Source organism: Diceros bicornis, chromosome 15 (genome assembly GCF_020826845.1).
Source record: "Diceros bicornis minor isolate mBicDic1 chromosome 15, mDicBic1.mat.cur, whole genome shotgun sequence".
NCBI lineage: Eukaryota > Metazoa > Chordata > Mammalia > Perissodactyla > Rhinocerotidae > Diceros > Diceros bicornis.
Genome location: NC_080754.1, coordinates 38,510,941 through 38,530,195, shown reverse-complemented (window position 1 = coordinate 38,530,195; position 19,255 = coordinate 38,510,941). Strand labels below are relative to the sequence as shown.

The following is a 19,255-nucleotide window of genomic DNA, read 5'->3' as shown; positions in this document are numbered from 1 at the left end:
AAAAACCTGAGTTGTCAACTAGTAAGCTAACCGTTTAAAATTACCACCTCTGATGCTTATGACTATATTTAGAGTTTGCCCTAAAGAAAAGCCTCCAATACCAACCAAGCCCCATATGAAGCCTCAGCTGTTACCTCTGCATGGGCAATCCTATAGTGACAGCCCAGGGCCAGCTCTAGTCCCCCTCCTAAAGCCACGCCTTGGATAGCTGCCACCACGGGCTTCTCATTTCTCTGTAATTCATCTACTATAGGTCCCAATGTTAAGTCAGAGATCCTAGGAGCGCTGAAGCCATGGATATCAGCACCTAAGGACACAAAAACAAGTAAAAAAGAGAATTGAGAAAGACTTGGACTTGGTTATATAACAATAAGGTACCAGATAACCCTTAAGGAGTCTCTTTGGGCCCATGAAACACTTCATCCTTTGGCTGGAGACACAGTAAAGGAAAAACAGCCTGGAAAATGTAGAATGATATGAGAGAAAATCCTCAAAAAAAAAATCTTTATCAGGAATCCTCTTTCTTCTAAAATCTGTCTTTCCATATGATAGGTAGCAACTCTACCTTTAGAAAAATTAAAAAGCTCAGAGAAGGAGAATAGAGATTCTGAGACTGAGTCAGCCCATCTCATTTTTTGCATGATGCTGCTCACCAACCCTATTCAAAGAAATCTAGATCCATATCTTCGTTAAGGGCATGAGTCATTACAATATAAAATCTCAGGATAAAATGCATACATATTTTGTGAGTTACATACTAATCAACCAGGTTAGAATTATGTTTTGGTGGTAGATTTTTTGTGATCAGTAAAAGTAACAACATTTACTGCTTTTCCAAACTATAAAAATAAGATAAGCATTATGGAAAATTTGAAAAATACACAAAATTATAAAAAATATAAAGATCACCCCAAATATCACCCCATAGAGATAACAATGTAATATTTTAGTGAATTCTTAGTTTCTTCTCCAATGCATATATGTAAATTGCTTAGTGACTTTGAATAAATTATTTTACCTTTTTGTCTCAATATCTATCTTTTCTTTTTTTTTTTTTTTGTGAGAAAGATGAGCCCTGTGCTATCATCCGACGCTAATCCTCCTCTTTTTGCTGAGGAAGATTGGCCCTGGGCTAACATCCGTGCCCATCTTCCTCTACTTTATATGGGACACTGCCACAGCATGGCTTGACAAGCGGTGTGTCAGTGTGCGCCCGGGATCCGAACCTGCGAACCCTGGGCTGCCGCAGCGGAGCACTCGCACTTAACTGCTGTGCCACCGGCCGGCCGCCTCTCAATACCTATCTTAAATGACTGATGTGAGAATTAAATAAAAGTTTACTATAATATATATTTTTAACAATATTGAGAGCATTCTGTAAAATCATTTTTTATATTTTCCTTTTTTCACATAACATTGTAAGTAGTGAACTGTTTCCCTATAGCATTATCTATGCTTTGAAAACATTAAGCTTGGTAAAAGTTAAAAAGTTAAAGTAATTATTTCATGTTCATCCTTTTCATCTTTCTTTTTCTTTGCTACCTGCTCCTCCTCTACCATCAACCCAGGGATTATGCTTTTTTTCTCACCAATCTATCATATTTCACACTCTAGTATAGTGTTACTATTTTTTTTTTTTTTTTGATTCCTTTTGGTTCTAGAGAAACGAGATGAATTTCAGTCTGAATCTCGGGCCTATCTTTCCCATAACTTTAAATTAAAATGATTTTTCATGTAATAATAGCAATTGACATTTCTTGGATAAATACATCAGGTACTGTGTTAAGTAGTTTCATATACTATCTCATTTAATTTTCTTAACACCTAGGTTAAGTAGTTTAACAATTCCCATTTTACAGGTAAGGATCTTAAGGCTTTGAGATGTAAGTCACTGATCAGACATATGATGAGTACCTGGTAGAATAAGGATTTGAACTCAGGCAGTTTGACTATTCAGCCCACATTCTTAAACGTTATACTACATTCTTCTACTTGCAACATAAAGTTAGTATTATTATTATCCCAATTTTACAGAAACAAAGGCACAGACAAGAGTATAGTGATTTCGCTTTGTAACTGTTTATTCCTGGCATATAGAAATGTAGTTAAGTTTTGCATATTGATTTTATAAACAGCAAAGTTGCTAAATTGTCTATTAGTTCTAATAATTTTCTGATTATTTCAGTTTTTCTACAAACACTCATATCTTCTGAATAATGAAGTTTTGTTTCCTCCTTTCCAATCCTTACATCTTTTATTTCTTTTTCTAGCTTACTGGGCTGGCCAAGGCCTAGAATAAATCTGAAATACAAAATGGTGACAGCAGCCAGCCTTGTCTTGTTCCTTTCTCATAAAGAAAGCTTTCGACTTACCATTTTGTTTGATGTTTGCTGTAGGTTTTTTAAAATAGATATCTTTTGCCTGATTAAGACATTTCTTTCGTGTACCTAGTTTACTAAGAATTTTTATTTTTAATGCATGTCAAATGTTATCAAGTGTTTTTTCTACATCTCTTGAAATAACCATATGATTTTTCCTCCTTTAATCATTTAATAGGATGAATTACATTTGATGTTCTAATGTTTAACCAATCTGGTATTTCTGGGATAAAAGTGATAGATTATACTTTTTATATATTGTTAGACTCAGTTTTATAATATGCTGTTTCAGATTTTTATATCTATGTTTATGAATGAAATTGGCCTATAATTTTGCCTTTTCATACCATCCTTGACAAGTAAGTGTTGTCAAGGTTATGGTAGCTTCACAAAATGAGTTGGGAAGTGGACTGGGTTGAACAGTGTCCTCCCAGAACCAGTGCATGCAACCTTATTTGGAAATAGGGTCTTTGCAAATGTAATCAGGTAAAGATGAGATTATACTGGATTAGGGTGGGTTTATGTAAGATCAGGGGAATTTGGACACAGGGAAGAAGGCCAGGGGAAGACAGAGGCAGAGATTGGAGTGATACAGCAACAAGCCAAGAAATGCCAAGGATTACCAGAAACTGCAGAAGCTAGAAGAGGCAAGGAAGGATTCTTCTCTAGAGCCTTTGGAGAAAGAATGGCCTTGCAGATATCTTGATTTTGAACTTCTAGCATCCGGAACTGTAGAGAATAAATTTCTGTTGTTTTAAGTTGCCCAGTTTGTGGTCATTTGTTACGACAGCCCCAAAAGACTAATACAGGAAGTGTTCCCTCTTTTTTTATTCTCTAAAACGTTTGTGTAAAATTAGAATAATATTTTCCTTGACTTTTCCGTTAGATCTTGCCAATGAAGTCATCTGGGGCTGGAATTTACTTTGTGAGATTTTATTTTATTACTGATTCAATTTCTTTAATGGTTTTCTATTTCTTCTTGCATCAGTTTTGGTAAGCTAAATTTTTCCGCTTGTTCATAATATCTTCATTATCTTTTTTTTTTTTTTGGCTGGGAAAGATTCACCCTGAGCTAACATCTGTTGCCAATCTTCCTCTCTTTTTTTTTTTCCTCCTCAAAGCCTCAGTATATGGTTGTATGTCCTAGTTGTAAGTCCTTCTAGTTCTTCTATGTGAGCTGCAGCCACAGCATGGCAACTGACAGACGAGCAGTGTGGTTCCACACCCAGAAACCAAGCCAGGGCCGCTGAAGTGGAGTGTGCCAAACTTGAACCACTAGGCCATCAGGGCTGGCTCTCCATTATCTTTTTAAATGGCTATAGCACCTGCAGTGATATCCCTTTTATCATTCTTTATATACATTGTTGTGCCTTCTCTTTTCTTCTCAATCAGTCTCTCCAAAGGCTTGTCAACTTTATTAGTCTTTCAAAGAACCAACTTTTGACATTGTTCTTCTTCTTGCTTCACATTTTTTTTTTTTGTGAGGAAGATCAGCCCTGAGCTAACATCCATGCCAATCCCCCTCTTTTTGCTGAGGAAGACCGGCTCTGAGCTAGCATCTATTGCCAATACTCCTCCTTTGTTTTTTCCCCAAAGCCCCAGTAGATAGTTGTATGTCATAGTTGCACATCCTTCTAGTTGCTGTATGTGGGACACTGCCTCAGCATGGCTGGAGAAGGGGTACGTTGGTGCGCACCCGGGATCCGAACCCGGGCCACCAGTAGCGGAGCGCGCGCACTTAACCGCTAAGCCATGGGGCCGGCCCCGCATTTGTTTTCTATCTCATTAATTTCTCCTCTTTATTATTTCCTTCCTTCTACTTCATTTGGGTCTATTTTACTGTTTGTTTGTTTTGTTAGTTCCTTGATACAGATGCTTAGCTCATTATGTTTCAGTCTTTTTTCTCTGATATATATCTTTAAGGTTACAAATTTCCTGCCAAGTTTTGCTTTAGGTGTATCCCTCAAGTAATATATATTGTGTTTTCATTATCATGCAGTTCAAAATATTTTCTAAATTCTATTCTAATTTGTGCTTTGACTCAGAGGTTATTAAGAAATAAATTTAATTTCTTTTTTTAAAGAAAATGCATTTTTAATTTTTCTCTGTTATAGTTCTGTTGTTTTTAAAAGAGCAATGCTTTTATTTTACTATTTTTTTATTGCAGTAACATTGGTTTATAACATTGTATAAATTTCAGGTGTACATCATTATACTTCTATTTCTGCATAGATTACATCATGTTCACCATTAATTTATAAACATATGAGCATTTCTATTTATATTTTTGTTATTGATTTCTAGTTTAATTGCATTGTTGTCCAAGAACATATTCTAAATGAAATTTATTGAGATAAGCTTTCATGGTCCAGGATCTGGTCAATTTTTGTAAATGTTGCAGATTTGAGAAGGATATATATTTTCCAATTGTTGGGTATACTGTTCTATTGAAGTCCATTAAGTCAAGTCTGATAATCCCTAATGTTTTTCTAGAACAACAATTTTTTATGCCCCTGAACTCTAAATACATTTTCTCCTACCTCCTTTCTTACAAAGAAATATCAACTTCTCCATAATTCTGATCCATCTCTCCATGCCTCAAAGGGTTCTTGAGCTCCCAACCTTAGGTTTTCAAACAGTAAGCCATTTAATAGCTGGTTACTGTTTGGCACATTATTTTAATTTCTCTCAGGCTCAGCTTTTTAATCTGTAAATGGATATTGTAGGGTTTACTGAGGATTAAAATACAATGTATATACAACTACTACTATTTTCATTATTAATAAATAGCCTATACAGTACTGTCACATAGCAGGCAAGATAAATGGTAATTACTATAATGATTAACATTTTTATATTTATTTATTGTCATTATTCCAATATCTATTTCTACTCAGGCTACCATTAACATACATTAAATTCCTCTGACTACAGTAAGAATGCATAGGCCCTCATATCCATGTGACTTTTGTCAAGAGGTATAATATATTCATTTGGGAAAAAAGGAAAAGGTGCCACAAATACCACTGAATAAATCACCATTTTCAGATACTTTTGCCATATTTTATCAATATTTTTACATCTTCACCCAATAACCCAATAAAGAGTGCCATGGTCACTGAGATGGGTGACTATCAGAAGAAAAATGAACTCCATTTCAAGACTTTGTGTGAAATAAAAAATAACTTTTATTGAACATCTTCTTCAGGCAGGCACTGTACGAGGCACTTTCAGATATGCTCTCTCATTTAATCTCACAAAAACTCGTTAAGATAGAAATTACTGTATCTACTTTACACAGACAGAAATTAAGGTTCAGGAGATTAAACAGTCTTGTCCAAGCTCACACAAGGTGGATATATGCAGAGCAGGAATGTACCACTAGGTGTATACTAGCAGGTATAACAGCCATCAAGCCTGAAACTAAATGTCCTCCAAAGGCCCAATCCTGTGTGAAAGAGAGGAAGGTCAGAGGCTTCTCTGGGTCTCTCTGTCACTCCTGTCTCTTTCTCCACAATGTTTCTCACTCCCACCCAAGTCTCCCATATCCATCACCCACACTCTGGTATTGTCTTCAGGGATAACTAAGACACTATCGATCTCAGTCTGTGGATTCCAGAGACAGGGGGAGAGGGTTAGACACTGGTTACCTGCAGAGAAAATGCCACCTGCTCCACAAATCACAATGGCTTTTACTGTATGGTCTGTTACAGCTTTCTGCAGTCCCTCTTTTATCCCACGGAGTACAGTGACACTAAAAGAAAAAAATTACACGAAGCATTAGCTAGAATTAAATTTCCTTTCCTAACAACGAAAAATTAAATACATACCTGATGGATAAAAACCGTCGATACTCATCATTAAGCTTTCACTAACTTGTTCAAAAAATAATATATATGTCTCCTGTGAATTAAGCACTGGGCTGATTAAAATGAATAAACTCCTAAAAAATGTTATTTTCCTGCAATCTGCTGTCACTTTGACCACTTAGAATCAGCACTAACCAATTTTAAAATTATTATACATCTTCTATGTGCAGTGCAAGGAGTTTACAACATTCTAAGGAGAACAAAATATCATATTAAGATGAGTGCTGTTTGTAATAAAGGTACAAAGAAAGTGATGTGGAAGTTCAGAGAAGGAAGACCAATTTGTCATATTGGCAAATAAGAAAACTGAAACAGTCAAAAAAGAAACAGTCTAAGAGATGTTGGCAGAGGCTGCAAGTTACCCCAAATATCCATCCCTCCCCCATCTTCTTCAAAGTGTTAAACACCTGGGTTTTAGCTGTACCTGGCTGCCCAAAATAAAGACTACATTTCTCAGCCTGCTTTACAGTAAGATCGGCTGAGGCTTTAAGTTCGGGACAACAGGATGGAAGTAGATTTGGTATGTGCAACTTTTGGGAATAGTCTTAATAGGACCGGGTATGCTTTTCGAGTCCTTATAGGATTGGGTATGGTTTTCTCTTTTTCTTTCCTCTCTACTCCTGGCAGGAAGGCAGATGTGATGACTAGATCGGGAGCAGCCATTATGGACCGAGAGGTGGAAGCCACATATCGAGAATGGCAGAGCAAAAGATATGAAATTGGGGCCCTGATGATTGTGGAGCAGCCATACCATACCAGGACGCTGCTGTGAGAGAAATCAGTGTTGGCTTGCTTAATCCACTATTATTTTGATTTTTCTGTCACTGGCATATAAACCTAATCCTAACTAATTTAGGAAGTAAAGGCAAGGTCTGGGAGACAAAGGGCACGTAGTAGATTTTGCCAAGTTTCAGTAGATGAGGGAGTCATCCACAGAGCAGATAGTTAAAGCCGAGACTGAATGAATCTGCCAAAGAAAAAGAAAAGAGAGCTGAGGGTAGATGCTCTGGATACCCTCTCCTCTAGGAAATGGGAGAGGTTCAGCAGAGTGATTTAGCACCAAGGGAGCCCAAAGTCACAAAGACCAAGAGAAGAGAATTTTTCAAGAAGCAGTGGATGGTGAAGGAGGAGAACCTAGGAAAAGTGGTGAGAAATTGCCTAGATAAAAATGATAGAACCAGAGTCCAATCAGTTCTGCCTTCGAATTCTGAGTATTTTGGGTAAAATGTCTGTTCTTTAGTATACAGTGCAAAAAAAAAAAAATCTGAAAACAACAGCAAACTTCTATAAAAGCCAGAGTGTTCAGACCAGCAACTATGAATTAAACTCTCAGTGAATAAAGGAGATAGTTGCCCTTGTATATGATAATTCCCTTTCTCCTAGTTACTTTTCATTATTTAACCTAGATGAAATCAAACAAAACCTCTTGCCTTCAACTGATTAATTAGAAACCAAATTTGCTAATGAAAAACAGATTCTGAACCATCCATAATACTGGTAAGTCCAAAGGGCACATATTTGAGCCACCCCTGATGGCCTCATGGTTCAAGTTTGGCACTCACCACTTCAGTGGCCCGGGTTCAGTTCCGGGTCACAGAACCACACCACCGGTCTGTCAGTAGCCATGCTGTGGCAGTGGCTCATACAGAAGAACTAGAACGACTTACAACTAGGATGTACAACCACGTTCTGGGGCTTTGGGGAGGAAAAAAAAAGAAGAAGAAAACAAAAACAAAAGAAGAAGAAAACAAAACAAAAGCAACAAAAGGCACATATTTCCTTCTGGGTAAATGATGGCTGCAAAATTAGCCAAAATGAGCTCAAACAGTGCCACTGAGGAGAAGAGCTTGGCTTTTCCCATTTCAACCAACCCCTACTCTTTTATTTCTTATGTTCTTTCAATTTTGCAAAAATCAAACACAAGAAATAAAGAAAAATGAAGATGGCTGTAACAGACACAGCTTTACTAGATTCAAGCCTCCTGAAAGAGACCACAGCCTAGGAGCAGTGTCAAGGTCACAGGGGTCAAGAAATTATTTTCTCCCCTTAATATTGTCAGGTATGGAGAAGGGGAGTCTGGAATAGATAACATTTCATGAGTGCTGACCAAAACTCTTTAGCTTCTGTGACTGTAGGAGGTCTTTTTTTTTTAGGTTTTTTTTTTAAACCAAAGGTCGTCAAATCAACTTTATGGCTATGACCACCATTTTTTTAAACCAAGAAATACAGAAAAAGAGAAAATAGAATATATCAAATTATATAACATATAAGGACAAGTTTTGTCTCACAAAACTGTTTTCAGTTGTGTATTTGTCTGTGTGTCTTAGGTTGCTACACAAAACAGGGTTTTTGACTGTGTGGATTACAGTTAAAAAAAAGTGGGAGAGCCATTGTTCTGAGAGACAGGCCTAGGAATCAGGCATGCCCTATACTTGTAAAGAGGGTTGGCATTCATCTGAATGGAAGGAAACATGGCTGGCTAAACTAGCAGAGAAGGATTTAAACTATTTGGGCCAAAAAGTATTCAAAAAAGAATGTCTCAGTGAGCTAAGAAGAGATAATTTCCCACAGAAAATTAGAAATAGGAAGGGGAAAAGAAAGAGAAGAAGTAAAGAAAAATATAAAGCACAAAAAAAAGGGAACCTGTTAAACTTGATAAACATGCTGGGATGTACAGCTCTACCTAAAATATAAGTTCAAAAGAAGATAGATGAGAAAGGGCAGAAAAGTATTTATGCCCAAGTGGAGAAAATCTTGATGAAGCTGAAACGAATCCTGGGCAGCAGGGCCTGTTGGTAGGGGCTTATAACAGGCCTCTGACTAATAAAAATCATGATAGCTAACATCTGTTAAATGCCTGTTTATAATCTCCAACACATTTATTTATGTATTTTTATTGTATAAGTTGCAGTTGTACAGCTTCATAATTCAACATCTGCATACACTACAAAGTGATCACCACCGCAAGTCCAGTCACCATCCATCACCATACAGTTGACCCCCTTCAGCCATTTCGCCCATCCTCCTCCAACACATTTAAACCTCACAACAACTTTATCAGGTACATACTAACATTTCTCCAGGGGGCAAGCGGGCAGGTTAAATACTTGAAATATTTAAAATAGCTATGAGAAAATATTCCTTGTTACAGGTATTACACTGTGGAACATTTTTCCCCCAAATTCTTGATGGGCATGGTTTCCCATTGTGAGCAGAGGCTGAGGCAGACAGTCCTAGTATCTAGTCATTCTAATTAGAATACAGACAAGTCTAAAATTGATATGTAATCATATTGCTTATGGGTTTTTTTGGTCAAAACCAAAATAATGGCTATTTTGCCTTTTTCTGAGAATGGCAAGTAGGCAGACATATCATCGTTGTGTGATTTTACTCTTGCATATTTTTTGTATTATTAAATGTAATAATTCATGTCAAAGATAAGAATTATAATATTAATACTAATGATATAATCAAATCTGATGACAGTAGGAAAAAAATTCAGTTAAAATGAGCAGGTCTCCTCGTTCAGTCCCTTTTTGCTCCAGCAGCAGGCAATAAGAATTTTGAGCAAAGGTCTTTCTCTCCATACTTTATATATTCTTCATAAATTCTGCTAATCCTACTCCCTAGGGATGGGGTGGCTCTCTACTAGGCTGATGTATCACTATACTTTTTTCAGAGATATGAAAGAACCAAACCTATGCTAATTTTCAAAAAAGCAGCATTAATCTCCCTTTTAAAAGTACTGCTTAAGTGCACTGCACAAATCTGGGTTAGAGAGTTTAACAAGGAAGGTGCTCCACGATAAAATAAAAGAAGATAAACCGCACAGCAGTTTTTCAGAAAATGTTATTTAATAGGCTTACTCTGACTTGGATCTTCCAAGCACTGAAGCACTAAGGCCCCGAGGTTTAGACAGATCAAGAGATAGAACTGTGCTTTTCTGGGCCAGGACACAATTCTCCTTTACTTCACTGAGTTGGCATTAATGGAGACCTTAATTTATTTTTAAGAATGTGAAGTCACTTTATTGTTGGATTCCTAGAGCTTTTAGTTACACATTGTAAGGGTGGCCTGGACTCCAAGTTGGCAAGGGAGAGATCAAGGTCTAGCCAGCACTGCGCTTAGACCTTTGGAATAGAAAGTACGGGTGAGAAGTCAAAGTTGCAAGGCATGGACAGACCCGGTTCAAGGCCAGCTCCCCAACTTTGTGGCCCTCTGTCCACCTCTCAGCCTCGGTTTCTTACCAGTGAAACCGGGATGCGAGTTCTCTGCGAACATGAACCAAGCTAACCTACGTAAAAGGCATATGCCGTTGTTCAACCTGTGTTAGTGCCTCTCTCCGTTTAAACCAGCAGAGGAGAGTCAAAGCCACCACAGCGGGCAGACGGCTAAGGCCCTGCTGTCCCGGGGCTGGAGGCCACCGAGCCCGTTACCTGATCGCGTTGACCGGCGGGTTTCGGAGGCGGATCAGCGCCAGGCAGTTCTGCAGCCGCGTATACTCAGCCATGTCTCCTCTGTCGCCGAGGTCGCCTCCGCCTCCCGCCCCAGGGCAATGCTCCTTTTCTCGGCGCGCCGGGCCGGCCCCGCGAGGAGGGGCGCCCGCTGGGCCAATGCGAGCCCGGCGCCACCTCCCGCCGCCCCGCCGCTCCCGGGCACCGACGCCCATCCTCCGACCCAGCCCTCCCCCTTTTCCGGACCCCAGCCCCGCGCTCTGCAAACCCTTGTCTTCCGTTTCTCTTTCTTGGCTCCCATCCTGCTCCCGTTACAAAGTAGATCAGGGAAGACGATGGAAAACGGGTGGAATTGCCAGGAAGTTGAGGTTTGCAACCCCCTGGCCCAGGGGGCTGGCTTCTCTGAACGAGTTCTAGGTTCACTAAGTTGGTGGAGCTGTCCTCATCACAGATTTCATCCTCATGATCCTTCTTAACAGGGTCAGATATCTGGGGTCCTGACAATTATGTGATATGACACACACCTGGAACACATAAAATACACACATCATGCATTTCACCTAAATAGGTATGGTACTGACATCAACCAAATTTTTACAGAACAGTCCTACAGTAACCTAATGAAACCTGTGAGTTTCTTGTCTGCCTAATCCTATTTTTTTCTTCTTCTGCCATTCCTAAGGATTGTGAATCCTAACATTTCATTCATGAATTGAGTACCTATTATGTGCTAAGGTAGGCAAGAGACTAAAGATAAATAAGGCCTAGCCCCTTCACTCCAAAAGTTCAGGCTGGGACAAGGTTTTTCTAGATGTAATTGGCCCCTAGTGGTCTCCACAGCCATCAAGTGGCCAGAAGGCAGTTTGGAAGTTTCAGAGAAAAAAAACAATGGAGTGATTTTGTTCACTGATGTTTCACAAATTTTAGCAGTGATTAAAGGCTATTTTCATAGATATTCTTTTACCTCTCGAAACTGTCGGGAGAGAGGGAGAATCTCCCTCTGCCCTTTTCCTTAAGGTTCTTATGGCTGGCCAAATAATCAACAAGATAGGTTAGCAGCAGAAAATAATACCAAGTTTAATAACATGTATACATGGGAGAAACTCAAAAATGAGCAACTCGTCCCTCTGTCTAAGCTGCTTGCTTAAGTATTGCAGCTAAAGGTGAGGAACGTGTTGGGGGTGGGTAGTGGTCTGGGACTTCAGAGGCCAGGAAGACAATTCTTTTCAGGGTCATCTATAGATAATGTGGTCAGGGAGAGACAGAGTTTTTGATAAAAGAGGCTTGGTGCCTTTCCTATTGTAACTTCTATCCTACATTATCTTTACAGCAATCATGATAATAACTCCTTCCTGAAACAGATCTTTTGTTTTAAATTCTTTAGGCAGTTTGGGAGGGGAAACTCAAATATTCTTCCTGAATTCTCTGAGTCCTTATTGTCTTCAGCTCGAAATAATCCGCATACCAGAGTGGTGCCTCCTGGGGTAGCTTGCCCTGAGCACCATCAGAAATAAAAAGAGATTGTGGGGCCGGCCTGGGGGAGTAGTGGTTAAGTTCACGTGCTCTGCTTCGGCAGCCTAGGGTTCACAGGTTCGGATCCCCGGCATGGACATACGCACCACTCATCAAGCCATGCTGTGGCGGTGTCCCATATACAAAATAGAGGAAGATGGGCACAGATGTTAGTTCAGGGACGATCTTCCTCAGCAAAAAAAGGAAGATTGGCAGGGGATGTTAGCTCAGGGCCGATCTTCCTCACCAAAAAAAAAAAAAGAGGTCTGACTTCTAGGAAAATACCAATTGCCCTGAAGCCCTGGAAACAAATAGCAGTCAGAACCCACCCAATCCATCAAGGACCACCTATCAAGAACAGCCCTGACTCTGACAGCCAGCCAATCACACACAGCCCAGTACGCATGTCTCTGAGCACCAACATCAACAACCAGCTTCTTACAGGTGATAGCAATCTCTCATGACTCTGAAAATTTGCCAGTCCGTGAATGCCACCGTACCCAAAAACTCAATGTAAGATCAGCAGTCTGCTCTGCTTGTAGAGACCGTGCATGACGAACACAGCTTTCCCTTACTATAGGAAGCAATACATTCAGTTTTGTCTTCTTATTTCAGATACTGGTCTCTGGGGGAACAACTCTGTGGCATCCTAGTGACTTTGAACATCTCCACAAAGTCTATGTAGGCAAGGCTAACAGCTCTGAAAGGCCTGAAATTCCTCCTGGAGCAAGGGGAGATCAGCGTGGCGTGGAAACGTTTTGAGGCAGTTTCTCATCTCTCTCGTGGAGGAGTTGACCACAGGTCATTTCTCACCTATCTCCCTAGTTTTAGTAAAAGGCAGAACTTTCTGCCTTGCGCCCCCGCTCCAACCTTAGGTACAGCTGCAAATTTCTGTGAAAATCTATATAACTGCTTGACAGTAGTTGAGTGTTGGCTCCTCCACAGGGCAGGGACTAGGGTAAGCAAGCGAGGCACCTAGTGGGCAAAATTTAAGAAGGCACTCACTCTCAGTTTCCTACAGGTGCTGACCCAGCCCTGCTCCTCACCAACAGAGGGGCCCAAGGTTCCTGTGATCCGTCATCTAGCCCCTCCTGTTTGGTGTCATCCTGTGGAACTACAGACACAGAGAGCTGACACCATGCTGATCTTTCTTTTGCCGTGTAGATAATAAACTAAATCTATTTTGGCTCCTTATGGACTGAATCTATGGAGCTGTGGCAAAGCCAACTTGGCAGGTGCCGCCATGCTGCTGCTTGACCACGTGACAGTCTCTTTGTCATTGCGACGAACTGTCGTCTTCTCATCTAATGTGTCTCAATAAGCGCAACTTAACAGGATGCCATTCCTCCCGGCTAATGTACTTCCACATCATTTGCATGTTACTGCTTTTGCTTGTTAACTATGTCATTTTCATTGTTGTCGTTGTGTTGCAATTCACACAAATAGATCAGTTGATCAGAAGTGGCTCATTATTGTTGAAAAGAAAAATAAAAGAATGTAAATATAGAACTTTTGTGTGCCAGAACATCAAAATATGTGCTCACAATAAGAACAGAGAACAGAGATGACTATCTAAACGTGGTGATGTGTTGGGAAACTTCATTCGATAATGGCAGATAGCCATCATAGCTGACTTCTCTGGTAAACCAATCAGGTTTTTCTGGAGCAAATGAAAAATATTGCTTACCTGCTGGAGGGATAAAATCTCTCACACGTTCTTTTCCATGTCCTTTCCCCTTTCACTGTGGGATACAAATGGGCACAAGGCCCAGAGAAGGATACAGCCACAGACAGAAGAAATGACTTCCCAAATGATTTTGTGGAGGAGAACTGCCCTGCTGGCTAGAACCAACATGGACTATTACAGGAGAAAGAAAGAAATTTGGGTCTGTTTGTTAAAGAATTTTAACCTGTCCTCACTAATACAGTGAAGAAATGGGCAATGAGAACACTCTTCCACAGTGAAGTTGGCTGACATTTGAGGAGAAAAGTTGCTCATATAAGTGTTTGAGATAAGAGACGGGACATAATTTCTTCACTATACCAAGAATATCAATAATGACAATCTCTATAATTTCAAGTGGCTTGCTCAAGTGTCGAGCCTTGGAGATACAATACACACACACACACACACACGTATATTCAGTATCTTAATGATGAAGATAAGCCAGCAGATAATCCTAAAGCGGACCCAACTGTGGCAAAAATGACTCAGTCACATCTTGATAATCTTCACTGGTTGAAATGTTGGAGATTAATGATGTATTATTGAGCATATTTAAAGATCATGCCCATATGCTGCAACCAAATCTGGGCTGAATGCAGCCAAAAATCAAACTGAGAATCCATTCACTGCTATCTCCCATGTTTCAACCTCTCAGCTTTTCAGTAAGCTCTGCTTATCACTTTAGATTTTCAAATAGTTTTTTCACTATATGTGTCATCTCTGTCAACTTCTGGACTGAAAAACATGCATGAAATGTCCCTTCTCCACAGCAGAAGCACCTTTTATGACATCTCTGGCATTCTCCAGCATCCAATTTCATTTTGTGTTGCAAGAGCAGTTAGGCTATAGTTCACCTTTATACTTTCCCAGCTCTTTCTCCTAATTTCCCGCATATCATTTTACTGAAAAGAGACTATTTTGTTTGCTAATGATAATCTTTTTCAGCTTTTCTGACAAATTAGCCCTATTTAGAAAGAGGCTACATAGACATAAATTTGAGAGATGTCCTAGGTTAGTCTAATATTCCTTCTAACATAAGAATGTCTCAATAACAAGATTACTCACTTTTCTTTGAATGCTTCCAATGATGGAGAGCTTAGTACTCTGTGTGGTAGATAGTTCTACTTGCTAAAAAAAAATTACCCTGTTCCCTAGAACTTTATACTCTCTGATTCTGCTTTTGTTCTCAGGAGTAATTACCCCCTGATTCTACTTTTGTTGTACATACGTCTCCCTTTAATAGAACGGTCTTTCATCAAATATTCAAAGATGCTGACAAGTCTGTCCTAGGCCTGCTCCTTTTAGGCTCTTTCTCAGGTACCACCACTTCTCATATGATAAGGTATTTCTAGTTCCTTATTATGTTGGTTGTGCTGGACACTCTTCATATTTGTCAATGGCCCTTTTAATTAGCATCTGTTCTCTGTATTCTGCACCTGTCATCAATCAGGTCATATTCATATGTCCTTAACTCATGTTAGCGCTCTCTTTTTTCCTTATCCATAAAGACATTTTTCCTTTTAAATTTCAAGTGATGTTCTCTTTTTTAACAGGATAATTAATGTTTTTATTAAGATATAACACACATACCATACAATTCACCCTTTTAAAGTGTGCAATTCAGTGATTTTTAGTATATTCACAAGGTTGCACACCATCACCACTCTCAAATTCCAGAACATTTTAATCACCCCAAGAGAAACCCTGTACCCATTAAGCAGTTCCTTATCATTCCTCTTTCTCTTTATCCCCTAGGAACCACTAATCTACTCTAATAGAGACACTAATCTGTCTCTATGGATTTGCCTATTCTGGACATTTCATATAAATGGAATCACACAATATGTGGTCTTTTGTGTCTGGTTTCTTTCCCTTAGCATACCGTTTTTAAGGTTCATCCATGTTGTAGCATGTGTCAGTATTTCATTCCTTTTTATGGCTGAATAATGGTTCATTATATGTATACACCACATTTTGTTTATCCATTCATCAGTTGATGGCTATTTGGGTTGTTTCCACTTTTTGGCTATTATGAATAATGCTGCTATGAACATTTTGTGTACATGTTTTTGTGTAAACTATGTGTTTAAATCTCTTGGCTATATACCTAGGAGTAGTATTGCTCAGTCACGTGGTAACTCTGTGTTTAACTTTTTGAGGAACTGCCAAGCTGGCACCATTTGGCATACAATATATACAGCAATATGAGGTTTCTAATTTCTCCAAATCCTTGCCAATACGTGTACATTTTTTTTATTAGGCTAGTTGTTTTTAAATGTGAGTTACATTGTATCTTTCTTTGTCACCAAGTGTGGTCTTCTCCCTTTTTTGAGTCAATACACATTTAGAATCTGCCTGGTTGTGGAAAGCACTCAGTAAATATAGTCATATTATAGCCATTATTAGTATTATGTTCCCTTGAGATGAATCAAATTGAATTGTGTCTTTTTTCTTTGAGGAATAGTGGCCCTGCACTAACATCTATTGCCAATCTTCCTCTTTTTCTTTTTTCTCCCCAAAGCCCCAGTAATAGTTGTGTGTCATAGCAGTAGAGTTGTAGCTCTTCTATGTGGGATGCCGCCTCAGCATTGCCTGATGAGCAGTGAGCAGATCCGTGCCCAGGATCCGACCCGGTGAACCCCGGGCCACCGAAGCAGAACGCACGAACCTAACCATTAGGCCACTGGGCCGGCCCCTGAATTATGTCTTTTTTCTACGACTACATTTCCATCTACTTTGAATAGCAAACAGGATTCAAACTAATATACCATCCATTGTTAAGATCAAAGGCAAACAGGTTGGCATAACTTATACCTCCACTAATAGAATCATCAACTGTTCTAGCAACTGTTATTTATTTCCAGGTTTTTCCATCACAGTGCCTTGATTTTACAACTGGAGATTATGCTGACATGATTGTATTTTTGAGAAATCCCAAGGAAAGGGAAGGGGCCAGAAGATTAAGGATGGGCAAATGTTTTGATTTGGGGATAGGCAAGAAGATGATAAAAGCTATTGTAGACCATTGAGTTTTAAATCAATACTTTATGAAATTTTAGAATAATTCATTAAGGAGACAGTTTGTGAAAAGGAAGTTAAATCACCAAAGACATACTGTGTTCACTAAGAATAAGATATGCCAGATTAATTTCATTTTAGTTTTTGAGAGGATTAATACATTGGAAGGTCAGAGAAATGTATTGAGATTCCCAGAGAGATTTAACAAGGTTAGCTCATGGAATCCTTATGGATACGATGTGCATTATTTGATAACTATGTTTTGTGAATAAATATTTGACTGATCATATTTTTACTGAGCAGTTGTGTGTGCTAGGTACTGCTAATGCAATGTGAGCAAAAACAGACATGATACTTGCCCTCATGTTGCTTGCTTTATTGTATTATGGGACAGTAGATACTGTCTACCAAGGGAGGGGAGGGAGAAGCATGTATTTTGCAAATAAACACATCTGGCACTCACTCTGGGACATTCTGATTCTGGGTGGACTCAGAAGTTTAAAAAAGCTCCCCGGGGAATTTTACGGCACCTCCTTGGTTAAGAAACTCTCATAAGGGAAGCTTTTGAGCCATTATTAGCCATTATTAGTATTATGTTCCTTTGAGATGAATCAAATTGAATTGCGTTTGAACATTGAATTGTCACTGAACCGTTCTTGATTTGATTCTGCCTTGAACTATATTATTTTTCAAGCTGAGCAACTAATAATGTCAGAACAATTTCATTTATATGCATAATATAATTGCTCACATTATAATAAAATTAAGTGAGAAAAATTGTCGAGGAATTTTCTTGCTGCTTTGTACTTTATTCAGATTGGTACAGTTGAATTCTAGATGAGTCTGTGTCAGTGAGACCTAAAACACAGAGATGACTTTGTAATAGTCATTGGTGCTGTTCACAAATATTCTAGTTTTCTCCCCTTCTTACGCACGGTAGCATTGCACTTCCCTGCCCACTTGAAGAAAGTAAAGTCATGTGATATTGCTGTGGCCAAGTGAGCAGAAGTGGTGGAAGCATTAAGTTAATATGTGCTTCACCAGCATTCTTTTTTCCTCTGGCTTGGCTACTGGTCATGTTCAAGACAGTGGTTGCTCAATCAGCCTGGGTTTCTCAGTGACTACTACCAGCAGAGTCCTTCTGCAGACCGAGAGTAACCTTGTAGCATGGGTAAGAAATTAACCCCAGTTGTTCTAAGACATGTAGGTTTGGGAGTTATTTATTGCAGTATTACTCTGCCTATCCTAACTGATACACAATTCTAAGGTGAGTGGGTGACAGCACGACATTTAATGGTGACTAATGTAAAGCCATATACTAAAGTTGAAAAGATAAAAATTGTAGAGAATGGAGTGTCCAGCCCAGAAATTAAGGTATATTTTTCTCTTTTCTAGCCTGAGAATCACCTTGGAATTGTGTCTATCCCCTCTGAGAGTGTGCATAGTGCATAGTGTGTAGATGTGTAGACAAACTGCTGCAGCCATTTTGCCTCCTCCAGGGAGGCTGGCCATAAGCTGAAGCAGATGCTACTGAAGGCAGATGGAGAGGGAAAGAAATATAGGTCCTGGATATCACTGAGTTGCTAGAGCAACCAACCCTGATGCCTATCATAACAGTCCAGTTACAGAAGTCAATACTTTCTATTGTTTAAGCAGTTTGTGTTGCATTTTGTGGAATATGCAAAGATGTGCTGTCCAGATTCCCCTCCAGAGAAGAATTTGCTACATAGCTCCAGGGAGCGTGGTTAGCAGGCAGCCCCAGTCGTCAGATTCTTCAGGGTCTGCCTCAGCTGCAGAGTGCCACCTTGCTTGAGATCTCACCCTTCCTGGGGCAGACGGTATCCAGTATAAAGGGCTGGCCATTTCAGGCTGACACAAGATACTTGGAGGGGCACTATTCACACCAGAGCTTCCTCCCAAGTTGGCTAAGGATTCCTTGGACCTGAACAGCAGTTCAACTTCTTCCTCTGACCAATCATGCTTCTTGTCTATTCCTAATAAAAATCTTTTTCCTCATCTCCATATCAGTGTCTACTTTCAAAAAACCCAGTCTGTGACAAGTTTTCTGTGACATCAGGCAAAAGCATCCTAACTGAGATTCAGTGGGATATTTGAACTGGGTCTCGTCTAGAGGAAGGGAAATGTACTCAGGATCTCTCTTATTTTTAGCTTTGTATTGTGGAAATTTTGAAGCATACACAAAAAACAGAAAGAATATAATGAAACCCAATATACCCAGCTTCAACAATATCAATATATGACCGACCTTTATCATCTGAACCCTCCCATATTATTTTA

General features: G+C 39.4%; 1 protein-coding gene across 1 annotated transcript in view; it reads right to left on the bottom strand.

Annotated features, from left to right (window-relative positions):
• Positions 1-10,773, bottom strand: part of EHHADH (enoyl-CoA hydratase and 3-hydroxyacyl CoA dehydrogenase) — a 40,028-nt gene extending 29,255 nt beyond the window's left edge. The window contains exons 1-3 of the mRNA XM_058556173.1: positions 10,684-10,773; positions 6,029-6,132; positions 135-307 (exon numbers count right to left, since the gene is read on the bottom strand). Of these exons, the coding sequence (XP_058412156.1) occupies positions 135-307; positions 6,029-6,132; positions 10,684-10,757 (351 nt within the window). The 5' untranslated portion in view covers positions 10,758-10,773. The remainder of the gene's footprint in view (positions 1-134; positions 308-6,028; positions 6,133-10,683) is intronic.
• Between the last annotated feature and the right edge of the window lie 8,482 nt (positions 10,774-19,255).